Consider the following 26,189-nt stretch of genomic DNA (forward strand, 5'->3'; position numbering starts at 1 on the left):
AGAGCTGCAGCATGTCTATCGGCTCCTTCCCGAGCAGGGGGCATGCTGCTGGGCTTGCCTGTTGCTCAGTGTGGTTGTGGGGTCAGCTGCGTCCAGGGAGCAGGGGCTGTGGAGGTTTGAAGTTCAAAATCCTCCAGCTGTGGTCTGTTAGCGAATTGCCGCCAGGCTCTTCTGTGGCACCTTTTGTCACAGAAACCTGCCTTGCCTTAGGCTTAACCAAGACACAAAACGGAAGATATGGGAGGCACTGTCATGATAGGATCTCGATGGAGGTGCGAGTGTTGGATCCACTTGGACTGACCTTCAGGCTTTTGGTGGGTAGACACAGTGGTAAAATCATTTACTCAAGGCTGTTTAGGCAGGACATAATTAGCAGGGAAAATGAGCTACTGGTTATATTGTAACAGTTTCTTTCTATCAGTTTTGTGTGGTCTAGGTCATGGGGTGCCCACCCTAGAGGGCTGAACTAGGGTCTCTTCTGATGTTGCTATTTGACCCTTCCCAGGCTTAGTGCAGTTGCCGTCTGCTGTTGACTCAAGTTGCAGGAGCTCTGGGTGGAGGTGGGTCAGACTCACATCTCCTGTGCCAGGGGATGAAGACCGGACCGAAGACTTTGGGAGCATAATCTTGGCTCTGCTGCAGGTCTGTTTTGTGGTGCTCAGAGTCAGCTGGGGGTGCACTGGTTCCTCTCTGTAAAGTCAGAAACAAAAATTCTTCAAGTCCTTGCAGAAACAGTGTAGGCTGAAAGGATGCTGTTTGCCTGCATGCTGCTTTACACAGGTGAAAGGAGCAATAAAACCAGTGCTGGTGTTTAGTGTTATATCCCCTTTCAAACCCTCCTAAGAAGGGATTTTAGACTAAGCTCGGAGGAGGAAGGAGTGATGTTGCTTTCCATGTGTATTTTGCCTGGGATCTTGTGTTTCTTGCTGGGGACAAGTGATATAAGGGAAGTGTTGATGCTGCTATATCCTGACTTTTAGCCCTGATTATCTAGTGACCAAGAAGAATTTTATGGAAAAATAATGCAACTGAATTCATGTGTCTTGCAAAATAAAGTTACCATTATCTTGAATTATTTAATGAGTCACTCAGAAACCATCAAAACATATGTAAGGTCCACACATAACTGGGCAACCCTTCAAAGAGCCCATGTTCTATCTAGTAGCCTGAAGTACCTTAGTAGCTAAAAGTCTGTTTCTGGAATTGTTTTTTCCCTTCCTAATACAATTTAGGTGATCATTAAGGTCTGAATTGTGTCATCAAAAGCTAAGACATGTGCAGTGATGGCTGATTCCCGTTATATTTCTGGGGAGAATGTGGATGCAAGCAGCTGGTTTCAGATTCTGGGTTTATGCTAGTGTGATGCATCAGAATCGGGCCTGTAGCAGCACATCTGAATTCTTTACCTTTTGATTGATTAAAGAAGTCAAGGTACATTAAAAAACAGTGCAGGGTCTGCACATGGCTTGCAGTTCTTTTCTTTTAAAGAAAGGGTTAATGAAGAATCTTTGCTTCGCTTCCATGTTGCGTTCTGTTTGTGGTATCTTCTTTGATATATGCATTTGAAGACAAGGAATGGAATGTATATGTGTGCGCTCAAAAAAAATTAATTCCTTTGAAGGAGGGAGGAGAAATCTCTTTAAATGGTGATGTGAGTGTACTAGTAGCTCTGCATGGATTTTCTTTTTTTTATTCCCCCCTCGTGTATAGATCTTAGGCTGAACTTCATTTGTAACTGGACTGCATGCTGGCACAGTCCCAACACTGCAGGCAGATGTATATGAAGTAGCCAAATAATACTTCTTTCCAACATACGGACAGTACTACTAGACCTCAGCGTGACAAGTTTATGATAGTGGTAATGCTCTGTAGTTACAGATGACGATATGAAAACTCTTGAAAAGCACTAGTTTGTATTTCCTATCTTGCTAGGTTGCAGGAAAGTGCTATTAACTTACAGGAGGCAAAAGATGAAGGGCAAGAAAAGACATAACCGTAGCTGGATCCCCTTTGTAATCAGTTGGTGGTGTTCATTTTGTGGAAGATTTAGCAACTGATTTGCTTGACTTTTCTTACAGTGTCTGCACTGAAGAAAAAGCAGCCACTTGATCTCTAACCTACACCACAAGTGGTATTATCTGGGAAGTATGTTAAGTTTCTTGGTCTTATCCTTGGGCATTGCCATATCTTAAATCCTTTTTCTCTAAATGATGTTCTCTAGTCTGACATAGTTACTATCTGTGAAACTCGATCTCCAATTCCTCTGAAATGGTCTCTGTGCTGTAGACTGCAAGAGGCTTGCCAGCATCAATCCCTCCTCCTTCCTGAACAAAGTTGCTGTTGACACAGACTGGTAGAGGAGTAGTAACTGGAGCCTATCACTGTGTGTGGCTCTGAAATTTTTACTTTTATCAGATGATGTCAAGTTAAACAAAACCTCCTCGATAAATAAACCAAAAGCCCGGTGCCATTTCTTTGCTCAGAAGAACGTGCCGTTTCCTGCTACGGCTGGCAGTATTTGAACTTGACATGTATGTGCTGATCTTGCTGCCCGATCCATGTTGCAGATGCCTTATACCTGCAGGAAACCTTGTTGGAGTCCAAGATTGTCATGGATCAGATCATGTAGCTGGAGTTTTGGGGGGCTACAAGTAGTTGCCTGGGCTATACTACTATACCTGGAGAAGGATTAAAAAAATAAAACCAGTTTTGCTGTTTTACTGTCTGACAACTAGGTCTTATTGGTGATGACACAGAAGCTTATTAAATCACTTAATGAATCAACAGGGCAGCTTCTAACTAGAACACATAAAACTGTTTCAAGTTTTAATGAACTTTTGAAGTAAATGACAACTGAAGGCCTATATGTTAAGAATCAAGTAAAACAAAGTGTTTTGTAGAAGTGAGACCAACCTGATCTAATTTTAAGCAGTGGGGTGGGGATAGCATTGAACTAGTTGGCCTTTGGATACTCGTTCTAACCTGATTTTATTGGTGAGCCCTGTTCTCATGCTAGAGGTTAAAGAGGTATTGTGTTGTTTAACTGGGTATAGAATGTGCAGTAGGGCTGGGTGGGATGGGAGGAAACAATGTCATCCTTTTCGTGTCAGGTTAACAATGGCATGCGATCATCTCCAGCATTGTGTATGTCTGTCTTCAGAATTCACAAGATGGCAAGTTTTGGTTCCGGGAGTTCTCAGGATGATCATGCTTTCCCTTCTGTGTAAAAGGTGCTGCTTTATTTAAGACAAAAGGTAATACTAATGGGGCACTTTAATTTGGAATAGGCACTCCAAAGTCAAGGAACCACTTTTGAAATTACAGGAGCAGGAGGGCTTGTGCAACTTTGAACCTGTATAAATTAGGAGATGAGACTGCATATAATGAAGAGGTTTCTAAGATGTGAAGGGCACATTTTTAGAGGTATCTGTGCCTGTAGATGCTGCATATTTTAGTTTAAGTTGACACCTAATTTGTGCTTTAGAAAACTGCACCAAGCCTCCCTTACAATCTTTCAGAACCAAAAATAAATAAATCCACATTTGAATGTGCCTATGATGACAGGGGACAGCTGAGTCTCTTCCTTTGCAAATTACAAATATTTCTGTTTCTTCAACAAAACCTGTTGATTTTAACCAGGAGGAACAATTTGGAAAAATTTGGAAAGTTGCTGTTGCCTTTCTCCTCTGAGGTGAAATGTAACTTGAATTCAGCAGGCTGCATTTGTTCTTCAAAGTCGCTTTTCAGTGTTGCTTCAAGTTTCTGCAGTGTTGTGTTGAAAAAAACCCTCTCTTCCACCTGAAGCATGACACAGGCTCTTTTACTAAGCTGTGTTCAGATTCGTAAGTTATTGCATTTTTATAAGGGTATGCTGTGCTATTAACTAATCACATAAATACATACTATATCCTGTTCAGCAGACTGTTCTTGTTAACAAGTGTCCAGTGAGAACAGATCTCTTTAAGAAAATAACAGAATCATGAAACAAGGCATCTGATTTTCTAAAACAACAATCAAGATGGTTATTGAAACGCTTGATTCAGCTTACTGTTTGTTATGTTGAATATAATGATGGGAGTTGTGAAGGAGAGAAAAAAACATAGTAAAAATATTGTGAAAGGTGAGTAGAGCCTGTCCAGGAGGTAGGTACCTCGTTTTCTGGGCTGTGCTTCCCCAGAGTGTCAGCTCTTTGTGTACCCTGCGCTGAGCTGAGTGGCTTCTTGTGTTACGTTTATAGCTTCTGTTCCTTTGACGTATTTCAGTTTAAGAGTTCCATTTAAGATAATTAATCCAAGAGCTAATGATTTAGTTGAACATGTAATTAATTCCTTTCTTGTATTAATCCACAAGAATTTGTGGAAGCCTGTAATGTGAGGGATGCTTGTTCATATAGCTGTAGCACTAGAACATTGATTGGAGCTATTTGCCTGACTTGTTTAAATGTGTTTCTAGAGCTGGATGTAGATGCCAAAACGTATGTCATTTTGTCCCTGTAACTTTCAGATTGGTTTTCCACTTGTGCTGTCAGCTGCTCAGATGGCTTGTTCTTTTCCCTTAAGAAAATGCTGGCTCCTTCAAGCAACACAGGATGAAGAATTCCTGTATCTTCCCTTGAGGTGCCTGTGTTGGTGTTTTGGTTTTGTGGTTTGTTTGAGGTTTTTTTTCTTCTGGACTCCACCCACCACCCAAGTGTCCCAGCAGTTTAACAGCTCTGGAGACCGGAGTGCTTCATCCGCAGGGTCAGGTACACGTAGACTGGGCTGTGTGCTACCCGTGTCAGCCCACCCTTGTGTCTCAAGTTGGATCTTGAACCAGCTGTGGCCAGGCTGCTCACCTGCACAGGTCTGCCTGTGGCTGGGCTTTCCAGGGGTGTCAATTACAGTATTTCGTTTGTAGCAGTGGGTTTCCAACAGGTTGACAATAGCCAGTATAACTTTTTCCAGGCAGATTTTATTGAGCTGCTCTCCTAGGGTGATGACAGTCACCCGTTTCAGCCCTGGATCAGTTCAGTAAGATGATGTGGAGTGTAAAACGTATGGAATTGGGTTTTCCAGACAAGCCAGAACTACGCAGCTGAACCGCAGTGCAAGTGCATAGCGCTTGGTGCACGTGTTCTGCTCTGGAGCAGTCCTGCAGACATCTGCAGCCTCTAAGTGTTAAAAGCAAAAATCTACCCTTACTACCTGTGGGTGTGTCGGACCCTAGGTACTTGTGGAGGGGTAGCTTGCCAGAGATCACAAAACTTCTTCGGGTTTCTGACCACATGTGTGCTCTGATGTGGCCCGAGGGTGTGCCCTAATTTAGATGCATTGTGCTTCACTATGCTGTCATATAATTGAGTATCTGTTGGAAACAACTGAAAAGGCGTCTGTTTTCAGTCTGAGGGAGGAAAACAGATATTTTATTCTCTTGTGAGAGCTCAGTAGAGTGATGTTTCAGCTGTTGCTCTAGTTCTCAATAATGACAGCCAAAAAGGCAAAGGGACAGACGCATGGGTCACAAGGAGTTGAGGAAAGGAACATATTTGGGAAGGAGAAGAATGATTATTTCCTGTGTGTTAAACAGCACGTGAGGGTTAGTTCTGGAGTATGTGGAAATCATTAACCTCAAAGTTAGCATTAGCTTTTAAATGGGCAGCAAGAGAATCTTTTTTTATCATTATGATTGCTGTTTCCTAGACCAGATAGATCAAATTCTTGGAAGATATCTACTTGCCAGAAGTTAAAGATATTAAAAATGATGCCTGAATTGATCAATAACTGTGCTAAGAGCTGAGTGTAAGAGAGCAATAGTTGTGAGAGGCTTGCATGGGTTACAGACCGGTTGGGACTCTGAGCTGGTTGGAGCTGCTGAGCCAGAAGCTGTGTAGAGAGGTCTCCAGGGTGCAAGACCTGGGCCATTTGTGTCATTTCTCAGTCAAATATCCCTGGCCCCTTGCAGGATAACGCAATGGCTTAAGCAGAGTGCACGGTGACGGCTGCCCAGCTTGCAGATGGGCACTGGTGCATATGTGCTGATGCAAGGTCTGGTTCTACCTGCATAGGCACACTCGGGTGAGCAGGTCAGGACTGGGACTGTCCCCTCCTGTGTTCTTGTGGCACTTGGTTTTCTGGGGTCCTGGTTTCAGCTGGAGTTACCGGTATAGCACTGATAGTAAACTTCTGGGAGCTTTTCCTTTTAAGTTGTTTGACATGCATTGAAAAACAGCATTTAACTCTACCTTGGGGGGCAGGACTAAAAGAATGGTAAAAGAAGAAACTGGTATAGTCAACAGCTTAAACTAGTAGCTCTCAGTCTTCACTGACTTGTCTTGACAGTACTGAATAGTAAACTGTGGGGAGCATCACACTTGCTGCACAGGCTGTGCTACGTCTTGTGGCTGCTGTAGGTGCTGGGTTAGAACTAGCTCAGGTGCACCGTTCACTGGTGTAGGAAGGATTGAGAAGTATTTTAACCCATGCCTCTACGGGTCATCCTCTGGGCTTTCCTGAATGGGTCAGAAAGGTGTTTGGAATGCACTGTATCCTCCCCAAGGCTCATCTGTGAAGGAAGACCTTGGAAGGATTGCTGAAGACTTGCCTTGAGGGTAGTGCTTGCCGGTAATGCATGGGCCACTGCTGCCTCAGCACCTGGAGGGGGTGGGAGCGGGAGGTGAAGGTCCAGCAGAGAAGGGCAGCATGTGTTGAGAGATCCTCTGTACTTAATAATGATGCATAGTCCAGAAGCTGGTTTCTTTGTGCTTCTTAGCACATTTGGCTCTTTACTTCATGTATCAGGGCCTTGCTTGGTCATGAGATCACTTGAAACCCTGAATTTAGTTTTGTAACTCAAGGTTTTGGAATAATCTCCTCTTGTGACGCTGGGCACAGGAACTGCTGTCCTTGAATTAATGAACGGCACTTGTTGAGCCTGTCATGTGTAAAACTTGCTTGACTATCTGTAGGATGTACTGCAAGAGCATGTTTGGGGTTTTTTTTGGGGGGTGGGGTGTTGGGTTGTTTTTTTGTTGTGTTTTTTTTTTTTTTTTTTTTTTTGGGGGGGTGTTGTTTGTTGGTTTGGTTTTTATGGAAAGTTTTGCTTGGATTCTGTTGTTTCTGAGTTGCTGTATTTGCTTCTGGGACAACCAGCTCTGTAGCCTCGTGCTTTGGGTTGTGTCTGTCTGCATCGAGAGGTGATTTTCTTTGGCTGCACATTTAAATTGTCTTATGGTTGTAGGTGGGAAGAACGTAAGGTGCCTCTTTCTTTCGCTTTTTCTTGTTAGGTGTAGTCTGACTTTCACCTTTTCTTCCAACTGCACTCTCAGGCATAGTACTTTGTGCTGTTCTTCTAAATAGTTGAACCTTTTGGGCTCTTTGGGAGCTATAAAATCAGTGCATGTTTGCTTGGCTATTGGAGTACTGCAGTACTAGTGATACTTTCCAGCAGTTCTTAGTAATGGAAAGTGAAGAAAAGACTCTTCAGGCAGAAACTGAGGGGGAATTGCAGGTACGGATTTTGTAATTACTGAAGTTGGAATTTAGACAGGATGTAGAAGCCGTTGCCTTTGTGTGAAGCAATTGTTAATTCCCTTGTGGCTAGTTGGTCAGAGCTTCAGCTCTTACAGTCTCTTCTGGGTGAAAAGATTTCAGTGGGCTATAGAAGCAGCTTTGTAGGAATAGGACTCCTGCTGAAGTGATGCCTTCCTCCATGGAGGAAGCATTCCCTCCTGCCATCTGTGGCCCCTTTCTCTACCTAGCATCCATCTCTTCACTAACTTGGGCTATTGTCTGGCTTCCAGCAGCTAACAAAGGCATCTTGAACCTTTCTTCTTTTCTCAGTGGAGTTCTTTGTTGTTGTACTACTAGCTGTTGTGGATTATGTTGGGAGGCCCTTCTCAAGGGTGTAGGAGCGTGTGGTAGATGCTGAGCAGGCAGGCTGACTGCACAGGGCTGAGAGCTGCTGTGGAAGTTTCAGGTCTTGGGGTGTTTCTAGAGTTTTGCAAAGGCTGTGGCTACTGAAAATGCTATTGCACTCTTAATTGCATGTATCCCTTTTCTTCCCAAACAAGGCAAAGAAAAAAAACCTTTGCTAGCTGTGAACTAGCAAGAGATGTTAGCATCTGGTAACTATCCTCTACTTTAGTCAGGTCAGCTTCTGTTGACTTTTCATCACGGTGGCTTCTCAGCCTCCCCGAGAGATCCCCAGGTTTTTTTCACATTACCAGCAGCTGGTGGGTCTTGGCTGAGTTTGCACCTATTTGGTGCCCTCCTTGTGAGGCTGTCCGTGCAGCCTGTCATCACTGTTTTGCAGGATCGCTGTTCCTCATAAAAGCTTATACTGTATGGTGTAATCTGGAAGTGCAGATGTTCAGAAGTGTGGGAACTAGCAGTCAAGGGGAGTAGCTGGATATTTAAGCATCTTCACAATTCTCACTACTCTTCTTGAGCCCCAAGGGAACAGAGAAGACTGATTATCTGCTAGGTTGTGTTTTTGCCTTGGTTTTCCAGATGCTGTCTAAGCCCTCAGAAGCACTTCTGTTTCAATTTTGAAATGTGCTGAGCACTTTCTGTTCCTGTATGTGTTAGAGATGGAGTCAGGGTCAGTGCTTCTGTGCTAGGAGCTTTGAGATGCTCCAGCTAATGTGGTTCTGCCTAAAGGCAAATTACCAGTGTGATTTCTCACTTTGTTTGTGCACTGTAGCAGGCTTTTGCCTCTAATGGAGGGGAAAACACTTCTATTAGGTAAACCAGCCTGGTCTCTTAATAAGGCACATCACTACACTAGCAATTTACTAGTTGCCATAATACAGGCTTTCAGTTTTCCCATGAAAAAGAAAGCAAGGCATTGCAATGGCTTTTTTTATTTCCCTAACGTTTTCTTGTTGCTTTTCTGTAAGGGAGATCCTAGCACTCATTGTATGATGCTTCATTTTGCCTTGAGCTCCTGAGATGCAACTTGTCACCAAAACTACAAGTGCATTCAAGGATGTGGTGGGCCTGATTCCCCAGCTGATGCCCACAGGCATGATCTCATCGGTGCTCACAGGGCTTACATCCATTTTTCCTTACTGGCTGAGGACCTGACTGTAAGTGTAAGTGCTCAGCTGGGAGCAGCAATGGAAACGTACAGAATAGTGGCAGTGTTTGTAACTAAGATATTTAACTGCTTTCTGGTGAGGAACCAAAGGCAATAGCAGTTGGTAGTACAGGTGTTTCATTTTTGATGTTTTCTGTGAAGACACTAAGCACTGAGTACTGCTATGCAGATATCCTACATGTAAGGTGCTGTGAAAACAGGACTGGCGTTCTGAAACAGTGTTTGCTGCTGCTGCTTTTTAGCAGTGTTGGGGGTAATTGAGACAGGAAAGTGTGATTTAAATTGGGACTCTGCCTTCAACTGCAGAGTCTCATAATACATTACCATGAGTACTGCTGCAGCACAGACTGTAGTTTTTGTCAGTAGTGATTTACCTGCTGTGCTCTCTGGAGCTTTGCTTGATCAGGCTATAAATGGCACCTGTGCTCCACAGCAGTGACTGCAACTTGTGATTCCCTTTGTGTCCTTTGGACAGAGCCTTGTAGTTACATGCTGCTCCTTCTCACCGTGGTTGTGTGCAATCGCTCAAGGACCAGTGCAAAAGAGGATGTATTTGTTACTCTTTGGTATGTACCCCTTCAATTGCACTGAGCAGAGGCAGGACAGAGAGCAGTGTGGCTGGGGACTGACTTGCTCCAGCTCTTTCACCTAGGACATACTCGTCAGCTCTCCTGGAATCGGATACCCACATTTCAGAGTGATCATGTTCTTCTAAGCATCCCTCCATTTTTCTTTGTAGGATTTTCTGTAGTGCTGCCTTCTTGCTCTGTGGTGTTTCCTTGAACTGGTTTGAATTTCTTGTGTGTTCTGTGAAGTCTGTAACTCTTGCATTAGGAGGCAACTGGCTTTTCTGTTGGCTTTTTTTACTGGATCCAGAACATAGTTATTGGGTTTTTTTGCTTCTGCATGGGAAATGTGCCCTTGTGTCCTAACAGTAGTTGTCAGAAATGATCACTATGGGGATGTATTTTAACACTCATTCTTAATACCTCCCAACATTTAAATGACCTTAGTCTTTCTGGGATTTATTTCACCCTAGAGCTATGTATTATTTATCAAGTTGCTCCTCTGCTCCCAGGTCTGTAAATGAAGGAGAACTTTCAATAACCAGGTTTTTTCTCATTTTGCAAGGGCTGGAGGTTTCATTGGGTGTTTTGATTCAGCCATTTCCATCAGTCCAGTAGTGATTCCTGGCAGGGTTGTCTCTTGTCATGTGGGCTTTACTGTCCTTTAATCACTGTCGCATAGTGCGGCACTATTGTAGGATAGGTGAGTTGCCATCAAACAAGCTGGTCCGCTGGATTCTGGGGTGGGCAGTGGTCCTTAATTCATAGAAGATGCTTGATTTTGGTTTTTTTACAAGCAGTAGTTTAAAAGTGCTGAGACATGTGCTCCGAGCTCTATGTTATGTGGGAGCAGTGAGGGGATTAAGAAGATGGGCTGATCGCAGCTCTCCACTCCCAGACGACTTGTGGGAAGTTGTGTTGCCCCTTGTGTTGTACAAGTGAGGCATTTGCCAGAGGCTCAGGTGCTTGAGATTGTAGCGTGTGTGCTCTGCAGTAGTACTGGCTGTCATCACAGTGAGGAAAGCAGACTCAATTGACCTGCAAGGGTCAATACGGTCACAGGGGCGCCAGGCAGTGTTGGCATGGAGGTATGGGGAAGATAAACCTGCAGGGTGATGTAGAACAGAGCCAAGGACTGAGGGAGTACCACAAGCACTGAAGATTTGGGAACCTGCTTGGGTGGAGATGTACAGGGTGGTCAGTACCTCCTGGATTTTCCTTTGAGATGGTAACACAGGAGAGACAGCATGAGCAGCCTGGGCTTACAGTGGGCAAAGAAGAGCGAGGCATCTCTTGATGTACTGCCAGGAGAAGTGGAAAGGTCTTCCAGCATGAGGTAGGAGAGACTGGGAAGAGTGATACAGAGATGAAAGCTGTTGCCTCGTTTAAGTGTGGTGCTAGTCTGATTTGCTGAACAGTTGCATGCTGTGCTGTAAGGAGAGTTTCAGCGCTGATACTCTCCAGTGCACAGGATCTGGCCTCCCTGCTAGGGAAGGACAAGAGTGTCAGGGATGTTCCTGACCTACTGTGACTGTTCTCAGCCATAGGTACTGTCAGTGTTTGATCTGGTATTGCTTAGTGTAATTCCCTTTTCTGGGTAGAATAATTTTGATCAGCTGTATAGAAGGGCAGAAAAACCCTCTGAAAGCTTTCCGTAGCTCTTTTTCCCATTCTTTTAAATCCGGAACAGATGTCTGGCCTCTCATCAGTGTCTTAAAACAGAAGAAAAGTCACTATAAGGTTGCTCTGTTTGGAAGTTTAAATTCCTACATTAATTAGTTAAATCTTCTCAGTCTCACAGATGTAGAAATACGTCTGTAGATGATGAGAAATAAAAGGGGCATTTTTCTTCCAGGAAGCTACTACAACAGACTGTGGTCCATGTTCCAATGAAAAATGTTATATCCAAATGAAGCAGCTGCTCTCGAGGCATTGCTGTATTGAATGGCAAATCAATGGCCCAGTGTCCAAACTTGTGCATTTTGAAGGTGGTGTCTGTGACAGAATGGATGGTATTTCATGGATCTAGAGAAAGAACCCAGAAATAACGGTTTCCAGTCTCCCTGCTGTTCAGCTCTGACCACAGGTTGTAGTCGTACCACGAAAAGCACTTGTGCTACTGTTGCTGCCGCCTTGTTTGCTGCTGTTGGTTTTGCAAATTGCATTGTACAGAATAGCTCCTATAACCTGTGCTTGTACTAGGATTGTTGGGCTAGGGTGATGCACTCGTGTTGCCAGTACAGATGTGAATCCTGCCTTGGAATGTGAAATGTTAATTCTAGAACAGTGAAAGGAGATGGATGTCCTGCAGGGTGTATTTGGTTATACTCCTGTGCAGATATGAAACGCTAACAGCTGTATGCTAAGCTAATGTCATGTTTCTCTGTCTGCCAGGAGTTTTGTTATTGCTGTGGTGACCCAAAATATGTACCTGACTTTAGCTGACATTTGTAAATTCAATTTTAACTTTAGCTCTTGCTTGGTCTTGTGTGCCCAGTTCAGTTGTGGTGGATATTTCATGTCTTGAGGAATTAGAAGTGCTCCCTGACTGATTAGCACTAGTCGTCAGGCAGGTGGTGATGTGAGGCATTTGGTGCTTATCTCAGACTTCTCAATGTGTAAGCTGAAGTGTTCTCATTTTTCACAAATATATTGTTTACTTAAAGTATGCAAGTGCTTCTGCATGTCTTTGTTTATGAATCCAAAGGATTATGTAAGCAAGTGTTCAAAAATACCTGGTTGAATTCTCTTGCAAAATTTTTTATGTTGAGATTTAGAAGTTTGTCTTCCACCTCTCTCCCTTCCTTCAAGAAAAAACTAACGGACTGCAAAGTGAAATAGCCAAGCTCTGTCACCACAACGTTGGAGGTAAAGAAACGAAGCATGAAGCTAGCTGGGATAGGAACTGTATCTCCAGTACTCCCATTCTGGTCCCACGCTGCCAGGTGTGGAAGGTCCAGCAGGGTGAAGCCAGCCTGTGGGGATGTGCTGCTCAGCCCATTGCTGACTCCCTGCAAGAGGCATGGGATAAAGGTTCGCGCGGCAGCCGCCACATCCCTGCCGCATGTGGCATGGTGCGGAGAGTGGAGGAAAGGGCTCGTCTCTTCCCTGCTACAGCCTGGATCTGCCGTGTTAGGGCAGGCTCTGGTGGCAGCCCGAGGCTGTGATTCACTCTGGTCACTGGTGCTGGACAGTGCAGCTCCCTTTCTCGCCCTTTTCCGGAGGTGCGTTTAGGTGTGTCTTGTCTTAAGCTGTGTTGGATGCATTTATTTGTCTGTCACGCTTGGTGAGCATTTACTGTTAGAGCAGATGATGGTAGGCTGGCCGTTCTCTGATACGTGGAGCTGCCTGCAGGCCTTTCAGCATCACTCGGGTATTAATGGACAGTTACCATTCAGTTACCTGAAGTTTTTGGTGGTCTATTAAAAAAAAAAAAAAGGAGGGGGGGGAGGGGAAGTATTTTCTCTGTTGGGAAAAGGCTTTGTTGCATCCAGGATCCCAGTAAAGAGCCTTCTTTACTGGGAATGTTGGTGCCTTGAGACCTGGCAGTTGGAGGGAGGCAGGAGAAGGGCTTGCTGGCAGCCCTTAGCGCCTATGGAAGGTACTGGGATATAACAAAGCAGCAGCAGGTGCCAATTGAGCTGAACACTGGATTGCTCAGATTGCTTTGAGTGTCTTGGGGAGCCTTCAGGAGTCAAATAAGCAAAGTGGCAGAGTTGTAGACCTAGGGCTGTGTCACTGTGTGATCCTGCAGTGGGTTTGGGAGACCTAGGATGACTCTTTCTGGGACCTGTATAAAGTAGGGGGCTAAGAGCAGTGGCTGCTGAGCTGGTATTTTCTCATCTGAGGGCTGGGGGCTTGTGAGTTGAGTCCTGCTTTGCCTGGAGCACAAGCAAGACCTGTGCTGATGCAAAGGCCTGGAATAGCTCCGTAGTTATCAGCACTGCAGTGTTATCTGGAATTTTGGATGGAGAGCTATGCTTCCTGTGCCACGGAGTGGAGCGGTGCCTGCCCGCTGGCATCCCCGGGGAGAGGGGTGGCTGCTGGTGGCCGGTCCCTGCTCTGGCCCTGCACTGACAGCCCCCCTGCTCCTGAGGTTCCTCCTGGGTGTTGGTGTGTTCATTCGGGCAGAGCTTGATAACCACTTCAGGGGTAAACAGAGGTGGGCTCTTCAGTGTGGTCAACCCAGTAACAAGGGCTGGAAATCAATTAGTTCTTCATTCATTTGCCACACATACCTCAGGTTTTGTGTCCTCTCTCTCTCTCTCATGGACCTGTTGGATTTCTCAGTCTATATGCGGCTTCAACTTTCTACCTCAGACCATCCGAAGTTTGAGGTACGTTGGGCTTGAGAAATGAATCCAGTGTGGTAGGGGGTAACACCTTGTCCCCCCAGTGGTGGTTTGCTCAATAGCTGTGCAAGCCACCGGTGTAATCGTTGTGCTAATGAGCTCTCCGTTTCTGTAAGCGTAAGAGCAAAAAGTCTTGAGAGGCTTCTCTCACCCTCATCCGCTCCTGGGGGCGAACTGCAGGGTGGCTGGCTGTGTTTGCACACTGCATCTGTTCCCTTTAAAGTTTGAGTGATGAGTTCCCCTCGCTCTTTCTGGCTTGCAGCAGTTTGAGGAAGAGATGGATCCCTTCCTCTCCTGGGACCAGATTTATCCCTGGGGCACACCTCCGTACCTAGGCAGCACACTTACTTCTCGGAGCAGGATGCTGCTGTGCTGGGGCTCGGATCGGCCAGCCGTGAGTGGTGCTGGCGTTCAGAGTCCCCTGATCTTCCTTTAAAAGCGTCTCTTGGCTGATGCGGGTCGGGAGCCCACCCTGCTGCGGGGCTCTGCTGCCGTGCCTCAGCCAGGAGGAGCGGAGCGGGCAGCGGTAGGTAGGGCTCAAGGCAGCTGGCTGAGCATTTCTCAAGGGTAGATTAAATCCAGCGCGCAAGGTGAACGTGAAAATGAAACGCAGTGTACAAAAGCACGAGGAGGATTCTCCTTTGGCATACGGACAGGTTCTAGGTCTGCCACGGGAGGAGTGACTGAGCTCTAGGCGTGATGGAGAGCGCCGCGGGGGCAGCGCTGTGCTGGGGGGCGCTGGGGTCCCCCGTACCCGGCGGCGTTGGCTGGCCGCGCTGCCGGCGGCCCCCTGGCTGCTGTAGGGCCGGGCTGGGGCGGACCCGTGTGCCCGGCGGCGGGTCTCGGCCCGGCCGCCCGCTCCGCACGGAGCGCCGCGCGCGGGTGCCCGCCGGTACCGGGGCGGCCGGGGTTGGGGAATGCAGCGGGCGCGCGCGCCCCGGTGCGAGGTTCCAAAAATTGCGCCGCGCGCGAGGCGGGCGCCGGTGTGTTGCGTGAGGCGTTAGCAGTGCCGCCCTCACCACGCGTTCATCGGGCGGCCGCGCAACCCCCAGATAAGGACGGTTACCGGGCGCTGTGCCGCTCCCCCGCTAGGGGAGGGCTAACCGCCGCATCGGTGCGGGCGAGGGGCGGCGCGCACCCGGACCCACTCCCCCCCGCCGCCCGGCTCGGCGGCGCGCCCCGCTTCGGGGGGGCTCGGGGAGCGGCGTTTCCGTCTCTGTCTGAGCGCCGGTTTAAGCCTTTTCGTGGGCTGTGGCGGCCGTACCCAGAGTGCACTGCGCCAGCCGGGAGACTATTTGCATAGGGGGCTGGCCAGGCGAGCCGGGCGGCGGCGCAGCGCGCCCCCTGTCGACCGGCCGCGGCGCTGCCCTGCCCGCCCGCCCCGCCTGCAGCCCCGGCCGTGCGTGCCGCGCGGTGTGTGTCTGTCCGTCCGTCCGTCCGGTGGCGACACCGCCTGAGGGGCCTGGCTGTCCGTCACTCTTCTAGGGCTGCTAACCTCGGGGCTTTACTAAAAACCTGCGGAGAGCTGTCCGACACCAGAGCTGGCCTCGTTTATAGGGTCTTGCTAAGTGCGTAGCACGCACGCCCCGCAGTCCGTGCGGTACAGTACGTATGGGTTTGTAGCTACTGCGTGGAGTCGGGCAGAGCGGGTTGTCTGATCTGCAGCCTGTCCCGGAGCTTCTCTCAAATAAGGTGCCTTTCCCTGGGTTTCAGTTATGTCTGAAAAGTGCTGGCTTTAATTTCTGCAAGTGAATAATTAAACAGCTGTTAGCGCACAGCATTTTCTAATTATAAGTGTCATAATTAGAATTAATTAGAAAAGCTAGTTACAACAAATACCAACGCTGTTATGCATACACTGCACATACATATGTATGAATTCAGCATTGAGCAGCAACAGCAGTTGCTGGCTTTCTCAAGCTCTTGGCAGTGGATTTTGGCTTGTACGTGCCACAGGGAGCAATAATTTGGCAAATAGCCTTTTGTGTTTGCAAAGCACTCTGCTTGTCCGGCAGAAGCCATGCAGGGAAGAGCTGTGTGTGTGGGCACAACCCTGCGGCGGGAGGGAGGGAGCCTGTGCCCACGCTGCTGCCCGGGGCACGTTGGCTGAGGGGGGACAGGGGCTGCAGCTAAAGCACCGTCTGTCCTCTGCTCTGCTCGCAGGTGGTTCTCCTGGGCATTGACATCCTTTCCGCGCTCGTGTCCCGCTTGCAGGATCGCTTCAAGGCCCAGATTGGCACAGGTAAGGGGTGGGTGGGTGTGTGGGGGGGTGGCTGCTGCACACGAAGCCCTGTTCTGCCCCGGAGGGCACAGGGAGGCTGATGGTGGTGTCAGGCTCTGCTGAAGGGTGGGAGGGCTGGGCTGGGGGCAGAGCAGAGAGGCTGTGTCACTGAGATAGTTTTCTTTTGAGGGATGAGGGCTTTGGATGTTCCTGTTTTTCTTTCCTCAGTGCTGCCAAGTTTACTCGATAGGCTGGGAGACTCTAAGGATTCGGTGAGGGAGCAGGATCAGACCTTGCTGCTGAAAATCATGGATCAAGCTGCTAACCCTCAGGTATGCTCGACAGCCCTTTGCAGCCTGACTGACTGGCTGCTTAAAAAGGAGAACTTTTTTCTGTCAGAGGGTTTTCTTCTGTGGCTCTGACATGGCTTCAGCTCTTTAATCCCTTGTTATATTTGCTTCACCTGAGAATGCTGTTGCATGTCAGGATACACGTGGGAGCGGGAGTGTCAGCAGACTTCCTAAGGATGGGATGAGTGAATGTCAGAGTAGTTGTTCTGGGTGGGTTTTGGAAGGTACTTGCTTTCTGTAAGTAAAAGTACTGTTTCAGCTAGTGGGGAGTTCCTGTGAAGCCAGTACAGAACAAAGAATTGTGTCTTTCTACTTCTTGTCCTGCTCTGCTTGAGTGGATGTAAAGCTTATATTTAAGCTCCAGTGATGTTACAGTGTATGCCTGTTGGAAGAAAGAATCTGTCTCTTTCCTCGCCTCCTTTTTCCCTGTCTCACCTTTTTTTGTCTCCCACAGTACGTATGGGACAGGATGCTAGGAGGATTCAAACACAAGAATTTCCGGACAAGAGAAGGGATTTGCCTCTGCCTTATTGCAACACTCAATGCGTAAGTGAGAGAACCTCCTGCAAACCTGCGTTATGTGCACAAGCCTGCTCTGTGATTCACACCAGCGCTCTTCTCTTTGTTCCCAGATCTGGAGCTCAGAGTTTAACACTGAGTAAGATAGTGCCACATATATGTAACTTACTCGGAGATCCAAACAGCCAGGTAAGCTTTTGCCATGAGTCATGTCTAAAGGTTATGCCAGTTGCCTTGTTGGTAAGTGGGGTGCTGCGTTGTGGCTGGTAAATTAGCTAATTGTGCTGCTGGTGGTGAACTCTGAACAATGCTGTTCGTGAAGAGCCCTTGGCTGGTTTTGAAGAGGTATGATTTGAAGTATACTTAAACCAGCATATCAATTACTCCAAGAATTAAACAGAACATGAATCTGCAGATGAGATGAACAGAGCAGGAGCCCTTTGTTGGGAAGGGAACTCTTGTGCCTTACAGCCTGAGTGCACGGGAGGTTGCAGGGGGGTACCCCTGGGCTCAGTGCAGCACCCGTCACCTTCAGAGAAGAACCAGTTTGGGCAGGGAGGGCAAATGGGACCAGTTGCACAGCTTGGCGATGTGTGCTGCTGGAAGTTGTATAGGGAGATCTTGAATAAGGCGTGGAGGGAAGGTACCTGAAATCAGTGGTGGAAACTAAATGAAAATATGTGCTGGAAAAAATCTGTCACTTGTACATGCATTTTGTCCTGCCCTGGACAGGACCCAACCTGAAATTAGATGCCAATATATGAGGTTAATGAGGAGAGGGAGGTGGGGAAGCAGGGTTCAGACCCATGTCATGTAACATGTGCTACCAGTTTCTGAATATTCCTGTTGCCCTCTGAGCACGGGTGACACGAATGTGACCAGGTCTGGAGCAGGTGTTTAGCTGGAAGGAAGTGTGGGGCAGCCAACTGGGGAACAGGTTTATGTGGGCTGACAGGAGTCGGCCAGATCCCACGGCTGTCAGGGCCTCCCCTTGCTGAAGAGGAGGATGAGTGTGAAGCAGCTTTCCCTCGCGGCTTGTTCCGGTGCAGGAGGATAAACCTGTTACCCCAAGAAGTTTCTGTGGAAGTTTAATGTTCAGGGTCCTTCTTGGTTCTGAGCTGTGACTGAGCAAGTTGTTACTCCTCATGGGGGTACTGGGTTTAGGACCTGGAACTGCTGCACAGACTGACCTTGCTCTTGCCATCGGTGAGCTGTTGAATGAATCGGAAAGTTGGTGAGTGCATTGAAACGGGATTTCCCTCTGCACTGCCTCTTCCATGTGCCTGGCACAGCTCGTTATCCCGGTACCCAGCTGCTGGGGGAAATGAAGCTGATCTCTTGTCCCTTCCCCTGGGTCTGGTTCCTCATCCCCAGAAAGCCTGTGCCGTAGCCGGTCAGACACAGATTGCTGTCAAAGCAGCTCCTGGTTGAGCAGGGGCTGGTCCCGGGCTCCCCTGGGGCAGCTTCTCAGCTGCTGGTGCCGCCTCTCTGCTGCGGGTGCCTTCTGCCGAGCTCTGGGGGATGCCCGGTCAGTGCTGCCCCTCTCTTGGCGAGAGGCGCTGGGAGAGCACAGAGCTGGGCCAAGGGCCCTGGTTTTGCCTTTTGCTGTGGACGTGGAAGCTCTTCCTTTTTCAGAAGGAGTGGTTTTGTTGTTTTCAGCTAACGCAGTTGTGTAACTCGGTGAGCACCCAGTATGCCAACAGTATTTAAACTATGAGTACTTTCTCAAAAATCAAATTGAGCATTAAAACTTTGTTACTGTTGTGATAGAGTAAACCAGGTATGATAGCAGGGGCTCCCAGCCTTACCCGGTATGGGTTTGCCCATCCTGCAGCCGTGTCTCTGATGAGCTTTACGTGCATGGGCAGTCCTTCCAGCTCACGCAGTCAGGACCTGTGGCCGGCCGTGCTGTGTGCTGCAGCTGCAGGGGGCACGGTGGCAGGCTGGAGGTACGGCACAGCTTCTCCAGCTTCTCCGTGTGCCCCGGCTGCTGATGCCTGTGCCTGGGGCAGGCGGACTGGCCGCAGGCGAGCGTGAGATGCGGGTGCTGCCACCTCTCCTCCCTGGCTGTCGGAGGCAGTGTGAGGCTGGGTTAGGGTCTGTGTCCCCAGAAACTGGGGACACCAGAGTCCCTCCTGAGTTGTGCCCAGAAGTCCTGCCTGGTGACGCATAGGGCTGATGAGCAGAGAGAGGAGAGGCAAGACTGCAGAGTGAGGGCTGGCATGAGTGAGGATGGGAGTTTGGAAACAGGCGGCGACTTGCTGAATGGGAAGCTGTGCAGCAGGAGAAGGGAACAAGATGCACGTGAGTCAAGTGTTAGGATATTTTTTGGCTAAGGAACAGGGTATGTGTGCCAGCCCTTTGACTCTAGCCTCTTTGGTGAATGGTCTAGACCGCAAGTCTTATGAGCAGCTTATCTTCTCGCAGATAACAAGTGACAGGACAAGAGGAAACAGCTTCAAGTTGTGCTTGGGGGGGTTTAGATTGGAGATTAGGAAAAATTTCTTCCCTGAAAGGGTGGTCAGGCATTGGAACAGGCTGCCCAGGGAGGTGGTAGAATCACCGACCCTGGAAGTGTTCAAAAAGCATGTAGATGTGGTGCTTAGAGACGTGGTTTAGTGGTGGACTTGGCAGTCCTGAGTTAATGCCTGGACCTGATGATCTTAAAGGTCTTTTCCAATCTAGATGATTCTGTGATTCTATAGGTGAGTCTAGCTTGTGCCCACAAAAATCCTGTGTCTAGTTGTGATGTGTGTGGGTGCTTGGGTAGCTGCCAGGGCGTCCCATGAGAAGCAGAAGTGCATGGTTCCATAGGTATTTCTGTAGACAGGGCAGACAGTTTACCTTCTCAGCCTGCTGTGACTGGTGGAAGAAGGGGATTCAGTACAGAAAGATGACGCTTTAATCAGATTTGTGGCTTTTCTGTTGGGTAGAGGGAAGGATGTGCTCAGCCATTTCTTGCAAATCAGTTTGGAAAATATGCAAAATTCATGGTGACTTGGCTGATTGATTCCCTCCCTCCATACTTTGTTGTAAACACAGAAATGTGAGTTTGAAAGATGGTGTATTTGGTTTGTGTGGCAATGTTTTTTTTTTGTTTGGTGTTTTTTGTTTTTTGTTTTTTTGTGGGTGGGGCTCAGGACCATCTTCTGTGAGAGGCTTCCCCCATGTCTGGTGGAGCTGATGCCAGCCAGCTCCAAGAAGGACCCACCACTGACAACACCACACTGTTAGTGATGGTGGGTAGCATAGTTAAGAAGGGGTGAGGGGTGGAATCTACACAGCAAATTGCAGTGGAAGAAAGGAGTGAGACTATGTGAGAGCAACAGCCCTGCAGAGACCTAGGTCAGGGCAGATGGAGGGCAGGAGGTGCTCCAGGCACAAGTGCAGGTTCCCCTGCAGCTCATGGTGAAGACCATGTGCCCTCAGCCCGTGGAGATCCGGAGTGGAGCAGGTATCTATTTGCAGCCCGGGAAGGACACCATGCTGGAGCAGGGGGATGCCCGAGGGAGGCTGTGACCTCCTGGAAGCTCACATTAAAACTGCTATTAAACCCCAGGTTTTTATACTAGCAATATAAAGTTTATTTGTGTGTGTCTCCTTGCTTTTCTTAATCCAGTAAATGTACCTGTTGCACACGATGGGTGGAATTTGGCAAAGGTAGCAGAGCTCCCTGCATGTGTCCCTATGTACAAAGCCTTTCATCTTATCTCTTGACTGCCTTTTCAATTAAATTAGACCTGCTGATACTGCTAATATCTGAAACGCAGGGATGGAAGCTCCTTCATGAACTCTGTAGTAATGCCTATAGTGGCAACTGTTGGTGAGAAATACTCAAATTTCTTTATCCAAGGTCAGGCAGGAGTTTATCTATTTAAATTATAAAGGTGATTAATTTCTCTCGTATCTCACATTCAGGTTCGAGATGCAGCAATAAACAGCCTTGTGGAAATTTACAGACATGTTGGTGAACGTGTAAGGGCTGATCTCAGTAAAAAAGGATTACCCCAATCTCGGTAAGTTGAAAATGTCCTTATGTCTCCAATAGTTTTGGGCTGCTTTTTATTCCCTTCCTTCTTTTAGAAGGCTTCAGGAGCTGCATGACTGAACCTTTTCCTGGAATCAGTGCTTGGTTTTTCTGTTTTTTTTGGGGGTATTTTTTTGTTTTCATCCTACAAACACTTACTCAAGTTTCATTTAATGTGGATCCTGTACCTTTGCCCAAGTATGCCATAGGATCTTTGGAAAACCGGTAAAATTATTACAGATGTGTAGTTAATGGATTTAAGATTTATCGTGTTTTTCCTGTATGTTCTGCATGTGTAGAGGACACTTCGGAGTAGCCTGTGTTTATGCAACTTAGTAGGCTGTCATAAATAAAAAAAACCCTACAGCCAATATCATCAGTTCCAAGGCTTTATTAAAAGATCAAACAAACAAATAAAACAAATCAAATGAACCAAACAACCCCAAAGTCCTATCCCTCTGCTTCTGCCACTTCAGGTGTGGTAAGAAAGCTGCTCTGCATCTTGCCGCAGCCTCTGGCGCGCAGGATGGAGTAGGTCAGACCTGAGGATGGAGTGGCTGGCATCGTGTCAGTGCACAGAGGGAGGAGGGAAGGGGTTGTTTCAGGGGTGGGCTGCACGCAGTGGGAGGCAGTGCTGTTGCCTTCTCTTATTCTCCAGCAAAAGCATCTTCTGCCACAGTGTGGCTTAAAGTAATAAATTCTCTGGGAAGGAATAATGAGATGTGGTAAGGATCTTCTGCTCTACCAGGTCTGTGCCATGAATGGGAAAGAAGCATCAGGGCTGAAGACAAATTGTGAAGTTTTTTTTTAGTTGTGGGTTGTTTTTTTTATATTTCTGCAAATAGTATAGCCAGAGTGGTAATGAACTAGAAATGCATCCACAATTAGGCATGCCACATCTTCAGTCATGTAGTGTTTCCAACTGTATCTCTTACACCTCTGTAGTATCAGTTGTTTCTCTGTTTTTCTTATCAAATGTTGCATGTTGTGATTTTACTTCATTTGAAAATAATTTCCCTCCACACTGATGTTTTTGACAGTGCTCCCAATGACCTGAGTAAAGCAAAATTTGTGCTGTAACATCTTAAATTAGAAGATTCCTAAAAATTAAATTCAACTCTTCATTATTTCTTTATCTTTCAAACAGGTTGAATGTAATTTTTACAAAATTTGATGAGGTCCAAAAATCTGGAAACATGATCCAGAGTTCAGGTGGTGAGTAGAAGCACTTGTTTTCTCTTTTTGGTGTTTTTAGCAATTTTCAGTGGGTGAGGCATTCAAATGGACACAGAGCAAGCATTCTGTTAGGGAAAACAAGTGTGGGTGATTGTTCAGAAATAGACACATAGCTTTTCCAGCAAATAAAAATGATGTTTAGTTAATCTGCTCTGTCTCCCTAGTAGTATCAGCAGGAGAATGAAGCATAAGTTTCAGGAATAGAAGGTGTTCTTAGGGCTGTCCTCCTCTTCCTCTTGAGCTTCATTAGGGAAATACATCTTTTGTTGTCAAGTCCGTGTGCATCTTTGTTAAAATTGTTCATAAGGTAAATTAAATAGTAACTTGATAGAAGAAGCCTTTTCAGTTTAATGCCCTAAATAGTACAGAAAGGGTACATATCAATGTGTTAGTGTTCCATTTAAAGCTGGTATTTTTTTAGGGATTGTATTTTGCGGTTCCTAAGTTTAGGTTCTTATGTTTATGGTAGTCAAAAGATGCTTATCAGAGCCTTAATTCTGTCTTCATGTCTGAGACTAGTGTTTTGCTTACTCTAAAAACAAGTGTGTATTACTGCTTTTCCTATAGATAAACTTAGGAGCTAGAAAGTATTTTTAATAAGGAATTTTTTAGGAATAGATTTTTGAGAGAATTCATGGTCAGGGAATTCATCTTTCTGCCAAGAGCAGAGTAGAGCAGAGATGAAGAATGTAGGAACCTGCAGTACTGAACCCACTGAGCTCACACCCTCTGCAAGGCCAAGAGCAGGAGAGGTGATGTCCCCAGTCTTTCCCACCATGCTCTCAGAAGCCAAGAGAGCAGACGTCTCTGCTTTTTAAAATTGCAACAAATACCTTTTTCACTTCTCCAGGCACCATTCTTCTTACTTCAGGAAATAATAAAATGGACTTACTTGAGAATTCTGAAGTTAGATTTTGGATTGTTCAAAAATGTGATGTGATACTCCCTTGTGTGCTAGGGAACGATGAAGACCTAGCGCAGGTTCCTCTGATGGAATGGGCTAAAATGATACTTTTTGCATAATGTGGGAAAATACTGGCTGTATAGGTAGATGAGGCTTACAGTGGCAAAAAAGCGCAGTTGAGGAACAAATGTTCTTGTACTTCTTTAAAAGGGGGGAAGTAAGTATTTAATCCCTTAGCAAACATCTTAAGGATTGCAGCCTCCAAGTGTTTGTTCTGAAATCCTAAGTCAAACTGCAACAAGTTTACTGCTGATCCGGCTTCTCTGCTTTCCACTTGGCTAGGCTAAGGTTGATTTTTGTTTTGCTAGTAGTGGAATAGAATGGGCTTTCAAAAAAAAAGAAAAAAGTTAATTTTGCATTACGTAGATTGCTGTTGTGTAGAGTTGCAGGAGGCAGGCTTATGCTCTGGTTGAGACTTATTGCTGCATGGTGTTTTTAAACGAATGCTCTGGTGGGAAGATGCTGTGGGTGGGAGTTCCGTTGGGTTTATTCTCTAGAGGGGCAGGGAAAGATTTTGGAGATTAATGTGCCCCTGGCCAAATTTGAGCTAAGTTTACAGCGGGTTTTTCTAATCCACATGAAGGTGATGTTAGTAGAAAACCAGGTGTATCACACCTGCTTAGGAGGGTATTTAGTATGAAACGGGTGAGACACGTGTGAGGTTCTTTGCCAGAACCTTTTCATTTTCTCTAACAATGAATAAGTCTGTAGTTGCTTGAGTTAAAGTAGTTCTAATTTGTGAAGCTAATAATGAGAACATTAGTTATGAATATATTATTATTTTCTTTTGGTGCGTGTGTTTGAGGGGAGGGTTCACTTTCCCATTGTGTTATAGGCTGGTTTGTTGCTTCTTCCTCGCCCTCTGAGCACAGCACAAACACAGCATACGTGCTCGCCATATCTAATGTGTCAACAGCTCTCTGCAACTTTCAGTTTATCTTTCTGAGGTTGTCTAAGCCAGTGGAGGAGGCTTATCTTCACCCGTGGTCACAAGTTCATTACAGCCCAAGGACAGGCTAAGTTTGTCAGGTTTCTTGTGTCCCTGACGCCTCCTGCAGCTTTGAACAGAGGTGACAATTTCAGTGGTTGTCAGAGGCACTGGGGAAGGTGATGATAAATATTGCACATCCGAAATACTTGCCTTTCTCAGGAAGTAGCTGTCTCAGTCCCATTAATCCTTTGAGTCTGGCAGAGTACAGTGTTGATCACGAGGGTCTCTATCTGTTACTGTTAATACCGCTTCTTTTAGACTGTGACTCCACCAGGTGAACACACCACTAATGCCTCAACCTTCACGTTACATGGCCTGGGTCAGATGATTTCGGACAATATGGTGCAGTCGTATCTTGTCTTAAAAGCTTGTGTTCGTCCCTCTCGGTAGCTAACGTACTCCTCCTGGCTCTGTGCAGGCTGCCTTAGTGTTTTGGGAGGCAAATGTTCGTGCAGACCGCTGTCTGTAAGCCCTTGTCAGTGTAAAATGACACAGCAGGAGCAGCAGCAGTGCTCTTGTGCTGAGGTTTCTGCCCTGTGCTGCTCCCCGTGTTGCATGTGTACTGGCCACAAAGGAACATGCTTGGCTCATTGGAAAGGTCTTTAATGCATGCCCCTGAAAGGGAAGCGTTAACTGAAGCTGTATCAAGACTTCCCAGCTCACTAGCAAAGCTCAAGTCTTAACTAACTTTTTTTTTAATGTGGTTTCCCATATTCACCCATAGCTCTCTGGTGGGTGGCTCAGGTAGGTAACCAAGAGCAAGCTGTTTGCTGAAGTCCCTGAGCTCTGGCCCAGGAGCACTGGAGGTGTGCTCATCGCAGCAAGACTTGAAAGTGCTTGTCAAACCTGACTTGCTGCAGAACATAGTGGTGCTGGGCAGCGGGGGAAGCAACTGCGGCTTCTGAAATGGTGAAATAAGGCGAAAGAACTGGTCGAAGAAGAGCGATGACTAAAACTGGTCTCTTAGCTTTGAGACTGCTGTGTGGCATAACAGCTTCCTCTACCAGCTCACTGAAGATTCATGTAAAAGAAAGAATTGCAGCAGCATTATTTATATATCAGGAGTAATTTGAGATTAGAGAGTATGCTGTAAGTTATTAAAGACTTCTCAACTAATGGTTCCCAAGGCACAAACAAACAGAAATGTTAGTCTGCTAGAAAAGATGCTTAAAATAATAGGGCATTTTGTGGTCCCATGAATAAATCTAGTGAATCAACTCTATAATCAGAATGTGAATTTTAAGTCTATGAAAATAATTCATGTGTTTTATATTTACTTATCTTTTTATACTGTGGTCCATCAGTGCTGCTTTGAGTTGATCTTAAATTGCTTGATTTTGGGGGGGGGTGGGGGGTTAGGCTTTATTTTTATCGTTCACTAATACAAGAGTCAAATGCATAGTGAGATGGGGGAGGTTTGCATCGTAATCTGAGGTGTTTCATTAAGTCAGAGGGAGGCTTTGGCATGCTGAAGTATGCTGCTTGTTGCTAGGCTACAAGCAGCCCTTATAGCTAGAATATGAAGTTAAAAATCCACGTTGGATTTCTCGATGATTCTCGGTGCATCTCTGTTTTGTTGTTTGGCATATAATTAGTCAGCCTCTTGAAGCAAAAATTATAGTTTTTTCCCCTTTTGGGCTTTCAGCAGGCTAATTATTTTTTGTGTAACTGCTTTTGCTAATTATGCAGAAGCCTTATTCCCCTGGGACAAATACATTTTCAGCATGAAAGAGCCGATAATTGCCAGCTAGTCAGCTGCTTTCTCCGTGTGCGTTGTGTGATGATCTTTAGTTGGATGTGATACAGAGAGAGGCTATTGGACAGAAACGGAGACTCCAAGAAATTGATGCTGCGTGGGTTTCCTTGGTATTATGTCTAGAAGACCTGA

At 46.6% G+C, this 26,189-nt stretch overlaps 1 protein-coding gene and 1 non-coding gene across 17 annotated transcripts in view; one reads left to right on the forward strand and one right to left on the reverse strand.

Annotated features, from left to right (window-relative positions):
• Nucleotides 1-26,189, forward strand: part of CLASP1 (cytoplasmic linker associated protein 1) — a 185,075-nt gene that overhangs the window by 33,472 nt on the left and 125,414 nt on the right. For all 16 annotated transcript variants that reach the window (XM_040602654.1, XM_040602652.1, XM_040602653.1 and 13 more), the window contains exons 3-8: nt 16,157-16,235; nt 16,443-16,546; nt 17,019-17,110; nt 17,197-17,272; nt 21,002-21,099; nt 22,258-22,325. In XM_040602654.1, coding sequence (XP_040458588.1) covers nt 16,157-16,235; nt 16,443-16,546; nt 17,019-17,110; nt 17,197-17,272; nt 21,002-21,099; nt 22,258-22,325 — 517 coding nt within the window. The remainder of the gene's footprint in view (nt 1-16,156; nt 16,236-16,442; nt 16,547-17,018; nt 17,111-17,196; nt 17,273-21,001; nt 21,100-22,257; nt 22,326-26,189) is intronic.
• Nucleotides 14,940-15,056, reverse strand: LOC121093255. Its single transcript, XR_005829541.1, has one exon. It is a non-coding gene; the product is annotated as a U4atac minor spliceosomal RNA (small nuclear RNA).

Source organism: Falco naumanni, chromosome 8, assembly GCF_017639655.2.
Source record: "Falco naumanni isolate bFalNau1 chromosome 8, bFalNau1.pat, whole genome shotgun sequence".
In the NCBI taxonomy this organism is placed as follows: Eukaryota; Metazoa; Chordata; class Aves; order Falconiformes; family Falconidae; genus Falco; species Falco naumanni.